The sequence below is a fragment of the Rhinopithecus roxellana genome, chromosome 4 (genome assembly GCF_007565055.1).
Source record: "Rhinopithecus roxellana isolate Shanxi Qingling chromosome 4, ASM756505v1, whole genome shotgun sequence".
Taxonomy (NCBI): domain Eukaryota; kingdom Metazoa; phylum Chordata; class Mammalia; order Primates; family Cercopithecidae; genus Rhinopithecus; species Rhinopithecus roxellana.
This window is the reverse complement of record NC_044552.1, coordinates 138,760,771-138,780,738: the sequence shown is the minus strand read 5'-3', so window position 1 is coordinate 138,780,738 and position 19,968 is coordinate 138,760,771. Positions and strand designations below refer to the sequence as shown.

The 19,968-nt window shown below is 35.6% G+C and overlaps 1 protein-coding gene across 2 annotated transcripts in view; it reads left to right on the top strand.

Annotated features, from left to right (window-relative positions):
• Positions 1 to 19,968, top strand: part of ME1 (malic enzyme 1) — a 227,938-nt gene that overhangs the window by 186,938 nt on the left and 21,032 nt on the right. For both annotated transcript variants that reach the window (XM_010358271.2, XM_030929299.1), the window contains exons 8-9: positions 10,904 to 11,001; positions 12,702 to 12,815. In XM_010358271.2, the coding sequence (XP_010356573.1) occupies positions 10,904 to 11,001; positions 12,702 to 12,815 (212 nt within the window). The remainder of the gene's footprint in view (positions 1 to 10,903; positions 11,002 to 12,701; positions 12,816 to 19,968) is intronic.

The window sequence follows — 19,968 nt, the reverse complement described above, 5'->3', positions numbered from 1 at the left end:
TTCTGTTTCATTATTGGAAGGTAGGGGGAAAGCACAGGTAGATGTGCTGAGGAGAAATACCGTAAAGAGTTTTTGCAACTTGAAATAAGATTGCAAATGGCTTCCATTTCACTAATTCCAATTAATGTTTTTCAGTATTTATCTTACTTGAATTTTCAGCAGCATTCCACATTGTTGACTCACCTTGTTTCTTGAAATACTCTTTTTTGTTGGCTTCCATGTCATGGCATTCTGCTGATTTCTTCTTATCTCTTTGGCTGTTTGCCTTTCCTTTTTCCTCTGCAAGTTCATCCTTTCCTGTCTAGCTATTAAATGACAAAACACTTCATTTTTAAATGACCTGCTCAGTGCCAGGTCATTTTCTTTTTGTTCTGCTATATGTTCTTAGGTATATACTCCAAGTCCAGACATTCAGTTAGCAAATTTATATTGCCAGTCCAGACTTCTTTGTATTCCAGGTCTATATACCCATGTCTTTATTTAAAATCTCCTCTTAGGCACCTGTAATCCCAACACTTTGGGAGGCCAAGGCAGGCAGATCGCTTGAGCATAGGAGTTCGAGACCATCCTGGGCAACATGGCAAAATTCTTTCTCTACAAGAAAGTATAAAAATTAGCCTGGCATGATGGTGTGTGCCTGTAGTCCCAGCTACTCAGGAGGCTGAGGTGGGAAGGATTGGATTCCTTGAGCCCAGGAGGTCGCAGCTGCAGTAAGCCATTCTCATGCCACTGCACTCCAGCCTGTGTGACAGAGCGAGGCCCTGTCTCAAACAACAACAACAGCAGCAGCAGCAACAACAACAAAATTCCTGTTGGATATCTCAAAGTTATCTCATACTTCTCATACTTAACCTACTCCCAAATCAAACTCTTATTTCCCCACCAAACCTGACCTTCTTCCAGTGTTCTCATTTTCAGTGAATTACTGATAGCTCCCTCTTCAGCTTTCCCACCAAATACAGTCTGTCACTAAAGCTTTCTCATTTCCTGTCATCAAAATCTGTGTATTTCATAGAGTTCTCATCACCCTAGTATAAATTACTATCATCTAAGTAATCTATCCACATTTACTCTTGCTTCCCTTTCTTATATGTTTTCTGCATAATATCTCTACAGTTTGTCAGATGTAGATCTAAGTGCTGAGGTTTTTGTGGTGAACAGAGATAGTTTTCTTTTTGCTATAGAAATCTGATCTTGTTATTTCTTCCTCAAAATAATTTGATGGATTTTCATTGTACTTAGGATGATGGATTTTCATTGTACTTAGGATAAAGATGAAAATCCTGAATGTGCTCAAAATGCGTGGTCTGACCCCTGTTTCTCTCTTCAGCCATTCTAGCCACACATCCCTTCTCAGTTCCTGAAATGAGCCAGGTTTCCTCCTATTTAAGGGTCTAGCCAAATGTTGATCTCTCTTTCTAGAATACCCTTTCTTCCCCTTTTCAAATCTCATCTCAATTATGACATTCGTCAGTAAACCCTTCTGAATTTCTGGGTCTGGGTCAATTCCACCTCATAGGCTGCCATAGCAGTAATTATTTTTCTTTCTTCCTTATCATAGTAGCATTTTTATATATTTATGCAAATTTTTTTGAGACAGAGTCTTGCTTTATTGCCCAGGCTGGAGTGCAGTGGTGCATTCTTGGCTCACTGCAACCTCTGCTCCTGGGTTCCAGTGATTCTCTTGCCTCAGCTTCCTGAGTAACTGGGATTACAGGTGCATGCCACTGTGCCCAGCTAATTTTTGTATTTTTAGTAGAGATGGGATTTTGCCACATTGGCCAGGCTGGTCTTGAATGCCTGAACTCAAGTGATCTGCCTGCCTCAGCCTCTCGAAGTGGTGGGATTACAGGCATAAGCCACCATGCCTGACCTATTTATGCAATTAAAAAAAAATTAGTATCTCCATCCCAACTAAATTTTAAGCTCTGTGAAGGCAGGGAACATGGCTATTTTGCTCATCACTGTATCATTAACTTGTCATTACCACAGCCCCAAGCCCACAGAAAGTATTTAATATTAGTGGAACAAATCAATGTAATATGTCTAAAGCAGGAGTTGGCAAACTACAACCTGTGAGCCAAATCTAGCCCACTGCCTGTTTTTGTGAAGTTTATTGCAACATAGCCATGCCCACTTGTTTATATATTGTTTACAGTGGCTTTCATGCCATAATAGCAGAATTAAGTCTGGGATAGACACTGAATGGCACACAAGCCCTAAAATATTTACTCTCTTGCCTTCTATGAAAAGAGTTTGCCAACTTTTGATCTAAAGAATTAAACATGAAGGAGTTGGTGAGAGTTGAACTAAGGAGTTGGTAGGTTGGCTCGGATAGGTTTGCATTTGGAAAGATTACACTGTCTTCAGTCTAGAGAACAGGATTGAATTGGAGAACAGGACTGAGTTTGAAGGCTATTGCTGAAATCCATGATGATGGCATCTTGCTCTAAGAAAGTGCTAGTGAAGTTAGAAGTAGACAGATAATTAGTTGTTGATAGTGAAGATGAAGAAGGATCCAAGGATGGAGCCTAGTCTTTTGCCTTGAAGAACTAGAAGAATGGCAGGGCAGAAACTGAAATGGATAAAGTGGGAGACACTCTTACATGTAGATGTTAAGAGCATGGACTATAAAGTCATACTGATTTGCTTTGCCCTTTACTAGCTATGGACTTTGACCAATCTACATAACTTCTCTGTGTTTAATTTCTTACCTGTGGCAGAAAGTTACATAACAGCTTCTATTTTTTTCTTTGAAACAATAGATCAGAAGTTTGAGGAAAACAAAAAATATATGTAACAGTCTCCAATTTTTCTTTGAAATAACAGGATTGGAAGTTTGAGGAAAATGGAAGAAAAAAACAGATCTGAAAGAACTATTGTAGAGAACTAGAGAGCCAACGGATTATGAAACATAAAAGGATTCAGTCAGCAGACACTGCAGATTTAATTGAAATTAATATCGTAAATGTATCATGATGCTGGCTGAGCAGCTTGAGTTCAACAGTTCAGGAAGAGGCAAGGCCACAGTGAACAGCTGGATTCATCTATGTTAGATATTTTATTGTATTTGTGCAAAGAAAGGACAATGGGATAAGAGCTAAGGTTAAAGTGATGACCATGACACTAAGCTGGATAGAGAAGGAAGTGAAGATAAAAAGAAAGTTAGATGGGGGAAAGGCCTTGACATTCCAGTAGGGTTGAAGCATGGGTATAATAAGGATGATTGAATAAGAGACCTGGGAAGATAGGAGACTGTAGACCACGAGTAAAGTATTCTAATGTAATACTTTCAAGGATTGGTTCTGAGTGATGGCAAGCACCAAGATGAAATTTAGAAGGAAGTCGGCCAAAGTGGAATAAAGGTGAATGCTACTGGAAATGAGATGATCAAAGAAAATTTAAATGTAAAATGGGGAGGATAATGTTTCTCTCATGGAGTTTACATTGCGGACAAAATAATTATTTGTAGAAATACCCTATAAACTGAAAGATACTTTATAAATAATAATTTTTAGGCCAGGCACAGTGGCTCACACCTGTAATCTCAGCACTTTGGGAGGCCAAGGCGGGTGGATCACGAAGTCAGGAGTTCAAGACCAGCCTGGCCAATATGGTGAAGCCCTGTCTCTACTAAAAATACAAAAATTAGCAGGGCATGGTGGTGCATACCTGTAGTCCCAGCTACTAGGGAGGCTGAAGTGGAAGAATCACTTGAACCTGGGAGGCAGAGGTTTCAGTGAGCCAAGATTGTGCTGTAGCCTGGGCAACAGAGTGAGACTCCATCTCAAAAAAAAAAGAAAAAGAAAAAAGAAAAAATATATACATAAAATAATTTTTTAAATTCACTGTGCTTAAGTATTTAGTATTGCAGCTATATACATTTAACGACTTTAAAAATCCTGAGTCTTTAGTCTTTTTGAGATACATGAAAGTAATTGGTCAAATCTTTCTTTTCCCCAAATTCTTTGTGATGTTAATTACATTGTTCCTTCAGTGCCAACTTTCATGACAAAACCTGCTTAAGTTATATGAACTGTATTTTATTTTTTTTTATTAAATTTCTTTTTGAGTATTCATAAAAGTGAATATTTATAGGATTTCAGAAATGGAATAATCTGGAAATTTCCAGGTGTTAAGAATTGTGAGCTATAGAAAGACAGCCTGATTTTAATGTTATTTGCATTAGTCTATTTTCACACTGCTACAGAGAATTTTCCTGAGACTGGGTAATTTATATAAAGGAAAGAGGTTTAATGGACTCACACTTTCTTATGGCTGGGGAGGCCTCAGGAAACTTAACAATCATGGTAGAAGGCAAAGGGGAAGCAAGCACCTTCTTCACAAGGCAACATGAGAGAAGGAAGAACTTCCAACCACTTATAAAACCATTAGGTCTCCTGAGAACTCACTCACTATCACAAGAACAGTATGGGTGAAACCGCACCCATGATCCAATCACCTCCCTCCTTCGACACATGGGGACTACAAGTCCCTCCCTCAACATGTGGATATTACAACTCAAGATGAGATTTGGGTGGGGACGCAGAGCCAAACCGTATCAGTATTGCATACTAACTTGAAGATACCATGTATAATAATGATAAAGTGCCTTTGGGTTCCATTACAGCCTTACCATGTAAATAAATGTGTTTACACTGGACCCTTGGGTGGACTCTTCTCTCTCTCTTTTTTTTTTTTTTTAACAGATGTGTTATTTAAAGATATGATTTATGAAAAGTATTTGATGAAAATTATATATACTTAGAATTCTACTAAGTCAGTTATCTAAAATAACCTTAAATAATATAGATTTTGGTTCAAAATGTATTTTAGACATGAATGCATTGTCATTATAAATTGTTTTAAACTGGAAAAATGCACAAATTGAATCTATTAAGAAATTGGCCATGTAATTATATAATCTGAAGACAATCAGAATTCAGCAAATTCAGACTGAAAAAAATAAGGTTTCAAACTCTAGTCATTTAAAGTAAGTTAAAAAAGAAATTTTTCTTTTCATAATAGCCTCTGGAATGACTACTCTGTAACATGACACTCTAAATATTGCACATAGAAATTTTTGCCATAATAAACTAGTTTGACTATTAGTATTTTTAAAAAATACATTTAATATATTAGGCTACATTGTTGTAAATATAGTGAAATCTTATACTGAATGCTTTGATAATTGAAAAGATCAAAATCACAAAAGAATGCCATGGCCAGTAAACATACTTTTGGAGTTTAGCCTTACTATTAAGTTTTAAAAAATTTATTAAACAGCAAGTGAGAAACTGATTTTCTGTAACTTCAACCTCTTTCTCTCTATTGCCTTCTTCCCCTTAGTCTATGACCATAGACCATATTTAAATTGCTTTAAGTCTAAAATTATTGCCTCAATTCTACTTTCTTCCCTCCAGCAACCCGTGTCCTTCTTCACTTAAAAACTTAAAAATAAGATACTTGCTTCAACTTTGTTTCCCTCCCACCCCATCTCCATCCTCATCCCATTCTTCCTTTTCTTATCTAAACTTCTCCAAGGAGTACTCCACACCTGCTATCACTGTTCTTCACCTTTTATTTCTTCCTCAGAATACTGCCATACATCCTCAGCCCTAACATGCATGCCACTAAAAACAGCTCTCTGATAGGTCACAAGTGATGTGATTGCAAGATCTAATAGTAATTTTTCATTTCCTTTCTTGATTGACCTTTGTTCTTTGTCACTACTTCTCTCTGTTTTCAGGTAACTATATGCTCTCTTACTTTCTCTTACCTCTTTGACCATTTTTTTTCTGTCATCTTCCCCATATCACATTTTTCTGCTCTCTATTCCTTAAACGTCCATGTTCATTTAGGTTCTCTCCTTTAGCCACTCACTCTGAATAATGTTATCATTCCTCATGACCTCAATACAACTACGTTTTAAAATTCTAAATATTTTTCTGTGGCGCAGATTATATGTAACTATTTCTTGATATTGCCACCAGAATAACACATAACAGGAAGCACAAGCTTTGTGCAAAAGCTCAAAATTGAACCTCCTAAATCGTTTAAATACCCCCAGCCTCAACTCTCTCAAACCCATCACCCACCACTAGTCTCTGAATTTAAAATCTTTCAACACCATCTGCTACCTATAATATAATTATATATAGCCATATATACCTATAGGTGTTATTAGTATATAGTAGAAGGCCCTACATGATCTGACCCCAAAACTTCTCTAGCTTCATATGACTTTGCATTCTAATAATTTGTGTTTGCTTCAGCAACACTACACTACTCACAGTTTCACATGTGTTTTATGTTCCCTCTCCTTTTATGGTTTGGAAGGCTGGTTATACAGATGGAGCTTGTATTCTGAATCTTTACTGTAAGGTGACTTGGTTGGGGCATTTCCTTAGGTAATCTTCCTTTTCAGTCTCTTTGGATTCTTTCTCTTACACTGCTGAGATTCCACAGAAAAGATTTTTCCAATCTCTCTCCTGATACTACCTTTCTGCCAGTGTTCTTTGAGTTAAGTAGGAGAAGACTAGAGGGTCTCTGTATTGAGTATGTAAACTTTCAATTAATCTTGTTTCCAATATGGCATCCTTGTCCCCAATTATGCCTGGTGTCTTATATTCCAGTGACCCTTTCCAGAAAATGAGCCTCAAGTTTTCTTTCAAATTTCCAGAGTGTGGGGAAGTTGGCTATCTTCTAGAAGGAGAGGGAAGCAGATCTGGGTTTTAACAGATATGTATGTGTGTGTGTATATATATATATATTATTTTTTATAATTTTTTTAAATTTTGAGACAGTATCTTTTTCTGTCGCCCAGGCTGGAGTGCAGCAGTGCAGTCATAGCTCACGCAGCCTCAAACTCCTAGGTTCAAGTGATCCTATTGCCTCAGCCTCCCAGGTAGCTAGGAATTCAGGCATGGACCGTCACACCCAGCTAATTTTTTAAAAAGGTTTTTTGGGGGTAGGGATGGGTCTCTCTATGTTGCCCAGGCTGATCTCAAACTCCTGGATTCAAGCAATCCTCCTGCCTTGGCCTCCCTAAGTCCTGAGGTTATAGGACATAAACCTCTGCACCCCAGCCTTCTTAGTAGATTTTTGACCAGCTTCCTATTTTCACCCTCTCCTTTAAACCACTTCCAGAGGCACTTGGTGCCGCTTATACCTGGGTTTTTGAGAGTTTTGCTGGATCAGTCTGGTCACTTATTCCCCACTGCTGGCCAACAATTCAGCTTTCTCAAGTCTGCTAAGTCATTTGCCATTTGCTCATTTAGAAGCCTGTCAGCTTCTAAAATGTTGTTGCTACCATTTTCTCTTAGTCTTTTTAATTTTTTTTCTTTTCAAAAAAGCAGTTTTCTATTGTTTTGGTAGAGTTTGTTGGGGAAAGGAATACTAATTGTGTGTTCAATCTTCCATTTTTCACAGGGAGTCATCCCTGCCTCCATGTCTTTGCATATGCTTTTCCTACTCATTGTATCCTCCTGTCTGAGGTTCTGAAACTCTTACATTAATCTTTCAATACTGTGTTCAGGGAGTATGCACTCTCAATGCTTTGACCTTTGCCTAGATAAATTCACCCCTCTCCGTGCTACTTCTAGTTCTCGTATTATACCCAATCTATTTAGTAGCACATGAGGATTATAATTATTTGATTACATATTGATTTTCCTTACTAAATATATATGTAATTTTTTTTTTTTGAGATGGAGTCTCGCTCTGTCGCCCAGGCTGGAGTGCAGTGGCGCAATCTGGGCTCACTGCAAGCTCCGCCTCCCGGGTTCACACCATTCTCCTGCCTCAGCCTCCCATGTAACTGGGACTACAGGAGCCTGCCACCACGCCCGGCTAATTTTTTTTTTGTATTTTTAGTAGAGATGGGGTTTCACCGTGTTAGCCAGGATGGTCTCGATCACCTGACCTTGTGATCCGCCCGTCTCGGCCTTCCAAAGTGCTGGGATTACAGATGTGAGCCACCGCGCCCAGCCTTATATATGTAATTTTAACCGGATTTCACAAATTATTGCATTAGTAGAGGCTATTCTTTGATAAAATGTGAGACTTTTATTTAACAACCATATGTCGTTATGTTTATGTTTATGTTAAAGTCATAAGTTTCTAAAATGTTAAGAAAGATTCGATCTGTTTAGTATCTTGCTAACAGTGTTAAGTCCTCTTTAAAACTGATAGTACAGGTGGGGCTCGGTGGCTCACGCCTGTAATCCCAGCACTTTGGGAGGCTGAGGTGGGAAGATCACCTGAGGTCAGGGGTGTGAGACGAGGCTGGCCAACACGGCAAAATGCTGTCTCTACTAAAAATACAAAAGTTAGCTAGGCATGGTGGTGGGCACCTGTAATCCTAGCTACTCGGGAGGCTGAGGCAGAAGAATCGCTTGAACCTAGCAGGGGAGGCTGCAGTGAGCCAAGATCGTGCCACTGCACTCCAGCATGGGCGACAGAGTGAGAGACGCCGGCTCAAAATAAAAATAAATAAATAAATAAAACTGATAGTACGAAGATAAACCTAAGCACACATTCTGTCTGATTTATAAAAAGCTAGTTTTAAATCCTAAAGTAAAAGTTATTATGGAATAATTTATTGTAAAAATTTACAGTTTTATTAAATTTCAATTTTCTATATGTATTCCCTTCTCTGCAATGAAATTTAAATCAAGGTAGTACCAGGCCATGTACAAGAATCATGTTCAAGTTAAATTTTTGATAGCGCTAAAAATATCTTTCTGATTTTATTAATGCTATAAATGGAAGATTAGTGTTTACATTATTTTCTCAGGAAATATGAAATACATCTTCAGGCTGGGCGCAGTGACTCACACCTGTAATCCCAGCACTTTGGGAGGCCGAGGCAGGCAGATCACAAGGTCAGGAGATCGAGACCATCCTGGCTAACATGGTGAAACCCCGTCTCTACTAAAAATACAAAAAATTAGCCGGGCATGGTGGTGGGCACCTGTAGTCCCAGCTACTCGGGAGGCTGAGATAGGAGAATGGCATGAACTTGGGAGGTGGAGCTTGCAGTGAGCCAAGATGGTGCCACTGCACTCCAGTCTGGACGACAGAGCAAGACCCGGTGTCAAAAAAAAAAAAAAAAAAAAAAAAAAATTGAACTATATCTTTAAATATAATATGTGAACTTAATACATTTTGAGTTTTGAGTGATCTAGCACAACCATATGAAAATAAGGCACCAAATAGGATATTTTAGATTATTTTGTGTCTGACTGTAAATGTCCAATTCTATGTAAATAAAAATAATAATACAAATACAGTGACTGCTGATGATGCTTCACCTTTGATGCTTCAACTGGTTAAATCTTATAGAAACCCTTAAAATCATAGAATCTCACAGTTGGAAGAGAGCTTAGAGTTCCTTAGATCCAAACTTCTGGCCAGTTTACTTCAAAAGAACCCAAGACAGAGATAGCTTAAGCTACTATTTCTGAATAACTTCTTATTTAGTAAGTGGATATCTATACCTCTCTTTCTAATTTAAATTCTCTTTCATCTGTTTTATTACTCTAGTGAATATATCTTGCATAGGGAAAATATCCTAATCATGTCATGATATATTCTCTACATACACTAGCCATATTTTTGCATAGATTTTCACCTTAAATAATGTATAGAAGAGTGACTTTTTCATAATATGTGACTTAGCACAGTTCATAATTATTGCAGTAGTGACTGTAAATTGCATGCATTTTATTTTTGTAGTACACATTGTGATCCTAAATAAAAGACACATATGGGATAAACAGGCCTTTAACAATTATTATTTATTGTGTTCTTATTTATGACTACCTAATTATGCAAGAAAGAAAGATTGAATAGAACAAATTTACTGATAGTGAAATGTTGAATATCTTTGATACTTGACATCCGTAATGCTTCATTGTTGTGTCACTCATCAAACCTAGTCTAATCTTTGTTTTAACCATAATGTTAAATAAGGGTATTTAATGTTTAGCTAGGCTTTACTACCCAGCTGAGTGATGTGGGAAACATTATAAGTAGAACATTACCTTAGAGGAGTAAAGTATAGATACAGCTGGAAAGTGCCGCAAGAAGCTGCTGCTTTATTTCAGGCATAAGCCATAAAGAAGTTGATCTGTGTAATTACACTCAAAGCAAGAAAACTGCTCTGTGATCTGTGAATGCTTATATGGTAAAGTAATATAATTGGAACTGATGAAGTTTTTATGCCTATGAGACATGATGAGGAAAATACAATTTTTATGTGGCATTAGTTTTGTCTAGCACCTTTGGGATCCACAGTGATTGCCATAGGTAAAAAGTCTATTAAATAATGCAATATAATTAGATTTTAATTGCTATTAACATTAAATTCCAAATGTATCAAAAATATCATGAGTACCAATACCATCATCAGCAATAATTTACTATGTGCCTTCTGTGTGTGAAGGGGATAGATTTCAAAACCTCAAGAGTAATTACATGGAAGAATCTAATAGCATGTATTACTCTTTTATATCATAAAGTAAAACTACTTTACATATGAGGAAACTATCTATTTGATGTATACAATAATTTCTCTAAATTCTTTCAGCTAGTCAGTGGGTTGTTGAACTGGAATCTGAGGAATCCAGATCCCATCCTTTCATTGATTATGTCACTAAGATAAGTCACAGAATCTTCTTTTAGGGAAGTTTTCAAGAATAGTAGTAAGCTGCTATCTTAAAATATTGATGTCAGTAGCCTGAGAATTTTATCTCATATGCAAGCATGGGATAAGACAAACACAGGTTTCTCTTCTGTACCAGTTAACTTGTTTTATGATTATTTCAAAATGTGAATAAAAGCTTGGAAATTGGCAGAATCTGTTTGAAGATTACTCAAGGATATTTATAACTTGTTTCAGGAACAGCATCTGTTGCAGTTGCAGGTCTCCTTGCAGCTCTTCGAATAACCAAGAACAAACTGTCTGATCAAACAATACTATTCCAAGGAGCTGGAGAGGTATTTGCCTTGTATAATACTTATATTCTCCTAAACTAACATATAATTAATGTTAATTGCTCATTAACTCAAGATTTGAGGTATTCTTTCAAACTTTTAGTATATTATGACTGTAGGCTTTATGGAAGATTCCCAAATTAAGTACTGAGACATATTAATCATTCATACGATAATTTAGTACAGAAGTATTGAGATATTTTTCACAGTTTTAAATTTGTAGTATTATCAAATGTTGCCATCAGTATTTGTTATGCATATCTAAGGTGCCATAGAGGAAAAGTTTCCAGTGTATGTGTATATATACAAGCCTTTAAGTATTTAAGCTGGTTTATCTGATACTGGCTTTTAGAATACTCCAGTGTTACAAGTTTTTAAAATTTGACTCACAATTCAGTATGTACTATGTAACTTATGTACTATGTAACTTATAGTACATTATAGTACATTATTACTGTTCACATGCAAAAATCCCAAAATATTTTAAATTGTTGGAAAGAAACTGCAGCAAGACCAAATTATGCTTTGTTATTATTTGCTTAATTTAATAATCTGAAAGAAGAAAACTAGACTCCTGTAATAATAATTCACCCCCAAAATAGAAATTAAAATGTTAGTTGCGTTTGAGTTTCTTAAGGGAAAACTGCCAAAATTTCTTTAGAATTATAGAATGTAAGTAATAGAGAAATATTTTGTGGCTATATATATATATATATATATATATGTATTTCAAGAAACTTTAAATTTTCAAATTGAATATGATTATGAACAAAACAGTATATTACACTGGTAGATATTTGCTTATGTTGTGTTGGTTTTCATTTTGCTTGTTTTTAGATAAAACAAAATATGTGAAGTTAGAACTCAAATGCCAAGATACAAATATGTGAAAGTATTCAGAATGAAATCACAAATTCACTTTCACATTGAAATAAAAATCAAGACTAAATGACAGCTCATTAACATTTGAGTTCTCTATTTTGTGGATTATTACATGCTGTATTTAACTTTAGTAAACGTCTTTGAATTTTCAAAGGGTTTGATGAATGGCATAAACCAGTTCTTGATACTCAACTAGGCAGAAGAATTCATGGTTGGATGATTCAGAACTAGCACTTGTTTGTCCCTGAAAAGATATTGGAAATTTCACAGATAATTATAAAATGTACCAAATACCAAGGAAGTTGATTCCTTTAATCTTTCAGTAAATTTCACAGCACTTTTGGTATCCAAATTAGAAGAGTAAGTAGATGCTTGGAAACACAGATTTTTTTTTTTTTTTTTTTTTGGTCAGTTTCATTCTATTGCCTAATTGGTCAAGTTCCCATCCAAATGACCAGGCTTCTTTCTTCAAATTCAATTAGAGGGGCTTGAACCTAACAATAAACAATACAGTTCAATGAGCAAAGTTGACCAGTTCATTATTTTAAATTCAGTATTTTTTCTTGGAGCAAATCTTGGTTGTATTAACAGGATTAAATACACTGACAATCAAGGATATCACCAGTTTATCTGTGGCCAAATAGCAAGCCACATAATAGTGGTTCTGTTGTAGTAAAAAGGGTAAATAATTGCTATTTGGCTTAACCTAAATGTGACAAAAATATTTTGTTCCCACCAACAAAGACAAAATGGGGTGGAATGTAACCCTTAATAAGATACCATGTAGAACAACTTTAAAATTTTTTCTTTTCATCACTGAGGCTGCCCTAGGGATTGCACACCTGATTGTGATGGCCATGGAAAAAGAAGGTTTACCGAAAGAGAAAGCCATCAAAAAGATATGGCTGGTTGATTCAAAAGGATTAATAGTTAAGGTAAGAATTTGTCATTTTTAACCAGAATAAAAATCAATATGCCATTCTGGATGACCATCTTAAAGACTACTCTGTTTCTACAACCTCCCTTTACACTGTGTTAAAAGAGTAACCATTAAATACAAATGATCACGTCATACAGTAATACTGATACTTTTCTGAATAAAGAGGAAAACTATGGCTTAGGAACAGATTCCATCTGCAATGTGAATCGGCTCCTTATACCCCTTTGAATTGACAGTCCATTCGAATTAGTTTCTCTCTCTCTCTCTCTCTCTCTCTCTCTCTCTCTCTCTCTCTCTCTCTCGATAGGGTCTCACTCTATCACTCAGGCTGGAGTGCAGTGATGCCATCATTGTCACTGTAGCCTTGACCTCCTGGGCTCAAGTGATCCCTACCCCCACCTCAGCCTCCTGAGCAGTTGGGACCACAGGCTGCTGTATCTGGCTATTAAAAAAAAAAAATTGTAGAGACAAGCTCTCACTATGTTTCCCAAGCTGGTCTCAAACTCCTGAGCCCAAGTGATCCTCCTACCTCAGCCTCCCAAAGTGCTGGGATTTACTGGCATGAACCATTGCACATGGCCAGTTTAGTTTTAAATTTAGCAATTTGATAATGATACAGATGAAATACCTAGATATATCACTTTTTATTGAGAGTTGGTGATCAAATTGTACATTAGTTAGAAAGAAATGAGGAAAAAATGAAACAGCTACTCTTTACCTGCTACTTTCTCTCAACCAAATTCTTAAGGGTTTGAATGGGGATTCCTGAGAGAAAACTTTGATAAATAGCTTGTTTGAATGTTATCTTACCTGAGCTTGAGTTTCCCCATCTTTAATAGAGATAATAGTACCTACTTCATAGTATTATTATGAGAACTAAATAAAATTAGGTTTGTGGCCATATTGCTATATAGTTATAAGGCATTACTAATACTTGTGCCACCTGTGCATATCAATCATTCTTTAAACTACTAGAAAAAAGTACATATAAATCCCCTTCCTATGTGAAGATGAATGACTAGGAATAACTAATGATAAGCAGTGTCTTCTGGAATTGAGTATAGAAATAAATGTGAATGTGTACATACAGACTTTCTGGAAAGCTGTTTTATGTGTATTCAGAGCCTTTAAGTTTATATTTTTGAGCCACTAGTTTCCATTCAGAGAATCTATCCCATGGAGATAGAGATGTATACAGTGTTTTATGTATGAGGATGTTATTGCAGCATTATTTACAATAATGATATGGTTTATCACACATTAATTATAATAGTGATATGTTATACTTACCTAAATAAAGGATGATTGTCAAATGAATTGTGAAATAGCCGCATTAATATATTATATAGACTTAAAATTGTTTTCAAAGAGCAATAAATGACATGGTAAAGGATTCACAATATAATGTTAGGTGAAAAAAACAAATACCATAGTATGTATTACTTTTTATTTAAAATATAGTTATATATAAAACTCATAGAAAGAAATATATCAAATTCATATTACCTTAAAACATTATTTCTAATGTCTTTTTATATATTTTGAATTCTTAGTAATCTATTCCTTTAAAGGTAGAAAAATACTTGTTTTTAAAATTCAGTATACATAGATATATTTTTCTTTAAATGAAGAAAAAACATATGCATAACTTTTTGTAGTAAATATGTATATATAAAGATGGAGACCTTCAGTATGGATTTCTTGGCTGAAAAATTGCTATTGCTTTGAAGCATCAGCATAACTATAAAAATTTGTACACTGTCATCACGTGACAGATTGTGGGCATGAAATAAGAATGTTTACTGAATAAAATCACCTATGGGTTGGGTGTTGTTCTAGACTCTGGGGATTCAATAAAGCCCTTGATCTCAGGAAGCTCATAGTCTAGAGAGAAAAACTCAATCCATGAGTTACAGAACTAGAACCATATGAAAGTGTTATAAAAAATATGTTCATGGTGTCAGGGTGCACAGGAGATGATGCTCCCAACTGCACTAAGGAAAAAGATGGGAATACTGAGGAAGATATCAAGATAAGGTGTCTTTTAAGCTAAGTTGGAAAGGAAGAGTTAGGAGTTTATCTAGGGTCTCCATAGATATCTTGAATTTCCTATATACAAAACTGAAACAAAAGAAGTATGATGACAAGTTCACTGAGAGATCTTGATAGAAGCTAAAGGTGATGTCTTTCGTCTCTTTGTATCTTCAAAGTTCTATACAATGTGTAGTACATACCTGACAACAAATATTTTGTTAATAAATGAGTTAATAAGTGGCTTTACAGACAGGAGAACTAGCATGTACAAAATAAAATATTTTGGTATAAGGGACATTTACAGTTTAGATTAGAAAGGAAGCAGATGACAAGAGATGAAGGACTTTCTGAACCCCGAAGATGAGCAATTGAAGAAACCTGTGCAGGGGGGTTTGCCTCTCCTTGACTCTGATGGCATTGTGGAGGATGGATTGCAATGAGGGGAAACTGAGAAAAAGAACTAGTTACAAAGCTGTTGCAGTAATCCAGATAGAAATTAATTGGGGCGTGACTATGGAGGTGAGTGAAAGAAATTTAATTCAGTAGGTATTTAGGAAATAGAAGTGACATACTTAGTAACTGATGAAATATGGAAGGAGGAGTAGGGTAGAGTGGAGGAAGGAGGAGTAGGGTAGAGTGGAGGAAGGAGGAGTAGGGTAGAGTGGAGGAAGGAGTCTAGGTGGACTTGTTAGGGGTCTAGTAAGGAATAAAGAACAGACCAATTTAAGTGAAGTAACAGGATCAGTTTCACACATAGTAAGTTTAAGGTGCCTGTGGAGACCTCAGACAGAGATGTTCCATTGGTAGTTGGAGATAAGGAACTGATACAGAGGAGAAGGGTCTGGGTTGGAGATAGGGATCTGGGGGTCATCATCATGTGAATAGTAGGAATAGTAGGAGCTGTGGAGAAAGCTACACAAATTGTTGTCCTTAGGTATATAAAATATTCAAGAGTCCAAAAAGTAGAAGTCTATGTGGTTTTATTTGATTGTCTCTGATGATATTTTTACCTGAAATCTGTGTAAAAATATATATATTTTAGCATCCCGAATAATTTTAACACACATTTACTGAGCTGAGATGCCAGAGTCCATGGATATAATACTTGAAATAACTGTGAAGTTGTTGGCTAGACCTAGTCAGTCTCTCTTACTTCATGTCTTTTACTTGCCAAAATAAAGAAGTTCATATATTCTGCTTGCCAAGATAAAGTTACATTTTAAAAGGTTGTTATATATTTAATAGCTTGTACACTATTTAATATAAAAGACACATATTAAGTTTCAATCACTTTTTCTTTCATGCTTTTAAACAGTCAAAATCCTTATATTGACTTTTGTTGCAGAACTGTCTTAGAATAACCAGTAAATTCGTGTAATCCTGTTTTTAAATTTACATGATTCTTTTGTGTTTTTTGTCCTTCATTCTTTTACATCTCCTGAGAACCAATAATAATCATTTTATTAATTTTATTAACTTGTTTATTATTTTATTAACTTTTTTATTAATTTTATTAACTTTTATTAATTTTACTAACTTGTAATGTAATTGTTTATAAAATGTAAAAATACCATAAAGTTTTAAATAAAAACTTTTCTTGGTGAAACTCCACTTTTTAAAAACACCACCCCAAAAACTAAAACATGAACTGTGAAGTCAGCTCATCTTTGAAGTTATATCATCATCACACTAGATAATTATTATTCCAGCGTATTTTCTCTTTCAAATTTCAGCATCACAGCCATAGCATTTTCCATCATTTACCCTATATCCATATGTGCAGTGGAAAGAGTTAATGCTATAGAATACCAATATTGTAAATAATTCATCCATATCACTAAGGTTAATTGAAGTCAATTACTTGGTTATGGATCATACTCAAATATCTTTATACTTTAGTATATAGTACTAAATATAAGATACCTTAGTTTTTATAGTGGGAAATAATTTATATAGTAATTGTGTCAACTAATATTAATACATTTTAATGTAAAATTAATACTTAGTTTTAGAAAACCTTCCAAAATAAAAATTAAAGTAAGAATAAAGACAGTGAAAGGAAGATGAAAAGGGAATGTTGCTAAGTATTTGCATTTTGCAGTGATGATTTGGAGCATTTTCAGGGAGGCTAAGAAGCCACAAAACAAACTAGGTTTAATGTTTGTCTTAAATAAATATTTTCACTCTCACTAATAAACCAAATTAATGCTAAGACAGAACATCAAAATAAAAAGTAGGATTTTTTTTTTTTTTTTTGCATGTGTTGAACTAGTGTTGTATCCTAAGAATAAAGCCTACTTGATTGCGATTAAAATAACTTTTTGATATGTGGCTGAAATTAGTTTGCAAGGTTTTTTTTTTTTTTTTTTTTTTGAGGATTTTTTTTTATTATACTTTAAGTTCTAGGGTACATGTGCGTAACGTGCAGGTTTGTTACATATGCATACTCGTGCCATGTTGGTGTGCTGTACCCATCAACTCGTCAGCACCCATCAATTCATCATTTACATCAGGTATAACTCCCAATGCACTCCCTCCCCCCTCCCCCCTCCCCCCTCCCCAAGATAGGCCCCGGTGTGTGATGTTCCCCTTCCCGAGTCCAAGTGATCTCATTGTTCAGTTCCCACCTATGAGTGAGAACATGCGGTGTTTGGTTTTCTGTTCTTGTGATAGTTTGCTAAGAATGATGGTTTCCAGCTGCATCCATGTCCCTACAAAGGACGCAAACTCATCCTTTTTTATGGCTGCATAGTATTCCATGGTGTATATGTGCCACATTTTCTTAATCCAGTCTGTCACAGATGGACATTTGGGTTGATTCCAAGTCTTTGCTATTGTGAATAGTGCCGCAATAAACATACGTGTGCATGTGTCTTTATAGCAGCATGATTTATAATCCTTTGGGTATATATACCCAGTAGTGGGATGGCTGGGTCATATGGTACATCTAGTTCTAGATCCTTGAGGAATTGCCATACTGTTTTCCATAATGGTTGAACTAGTTTACAATCCCACCAACAGTGTAAAAGTGTTCCTATTTCTCCACATCCTCTCCAGCACCTGTTGTTTCCTGACTTTTTAATGATTGCCATTCTAACTGGTGTGAGATGGTATCTCATTGTGGTTTTGATTTGCATTTCTCTGATGGCCAGTGATGATGAGCATTTTTTCATGTGTCTGTTGGCTGTATGAATGTCTTCTTTTGAGAAATGTCTGTTCATATCCTTTGCCCACTTTTTGACGGGGTTGTTTGTTTTTTCTTGTGTATTTGTTTGAGTTCTTTGTAGATTCTGGATATTAGCCCTTTGTCAGATGAGTAGATTGCAAAAATGTTCTCCCATTCTGTAGGTTGCCTGTTCACTCTGATGGTAGTTTCTTTTGCTGTGCAGAAGCTCTTTAGTTTAATTAGATCCCATTTGTCAATTTTGGCTTTTGCTGCCGTTGCTTTTGGTGTTTTAGACATGAAATCTTTGCCCATGCCTATGTCCTGAATGGTACTACCTAGGTTTTCTTCTAGGGTTTTTATGGTATTAGGTCTAACCAAGACTAAACCAGGAAAAGGATATTAACAGACCTTATGAAGGATAGATTTCATCTAACCCAGAATGAAGCCATAAACTGGCTTGAATTTTGTTTTTATTTTTATTTTATTTTATTTTGTTTTGTTTTAAATAATTTTGCTCTACTGTATTTTTCTGATTTATAGTTAAATGGTTAGCTCTTGTAGAAAGCAATGGTCAATAAAGGTATATTGTATGTTACAAAGGTAGTTTTGACAATATAGTTATTTCATTCTTGAGAGTATAATCTATAGGTTGAGGGCTTGAAACTATAGACTATGTAGTTTAATAACTACATACATAATACATTGTGGTTTAATAAAAAAGTCTAACTCCAAAGAGACTATGTAAGCTGGTAAAAAGTTTCTGGCTTGATTATTTTCTCCCTCTTTTTCATTTCATATAGAGTATGATCAATGCATGTAGATATTAAAAAGAACAGAGGCCAAAGATATGCATGAGTCTTAGAAAATTATGAACATTGATTTTTAACATACAAAATTAAATACTGATGGAGTTCACCACCTACTATCTTAAATTAAAAACACTCCATGTGCTTTACTATACTTTTGTCACATAATTTATCTTTGCTTAATCTGTCCTGAGATGATGACACACAGCTCTGGACTCTTAGCAAGTGCACATACCTGATTTACAACAATTGCAGTGAAATGCTACTGACTATGTGCTGAGAAAACCCTGTCTACAGATCCCAAGAGGGGCCAGGTTCAACTCTGGTAAACTAATGATATGACAGCAAAAATAGGCCAGTAAATTGGGGGTAGGTAGTCCAACTGGGGCTTGTGGAAGAGTTTTTCTAGTCCCTGTATGTAGGAAGGAATAAATATTTATCACTGGTAATCTAGAATTAGTTTACTTATACCTATCCTGGGCTGTGGAATGATAGCCTAAAATCTTGGCAACCTTTGCCCCTGTTCTCCTCCCTACGCCCACTACAAACATATGTGCTTTTGAAAAGGTGGTAATTCAATCTGGTTATATCTTCTACGATATAGTAAGAATAATCATAATATAAAGGGATAGGGGAGATTAAAGTAATAATATCACAAATAAAGTTTCAGCTATCCATAATATGTTTGAGGTAATTAGAGACTCTTGAAAAAAGAGAGAGAGAAAAGACGCATCATAGAATTTGGGATTTCTGAGGTAAGAGGTGCCCACATGTACTTTGCCAAAAGAAGGCAAAAAGATTTCAGCAAGGGATCCTGAAAAGGGAGAATACAGGGAAAAGACATCTCATCTCCATACCAACTGAAGTTATTGGCATAAAGAATATGTATTCCAAATCAGATTTTGAAAAATAGAGAAAAATAAGCCATTAGTCTAGAAAATAGAAGTCCAAAGGTACAGGGAGTTGCCTCAGTATTACCGGATTTAGAAAAGGTTGTCACATTCCAGTAGTTTCTTTAAACTAGATCATCAAGTTAATTTTGAAAATGGTAGAGAACACACTTGGGAGACCTTTTGTGTGTGTGTCTTGATTCTTCTGTTTTGCCAAGTAAGACCTTCAGTATTGCTAGTATTACCATTTCA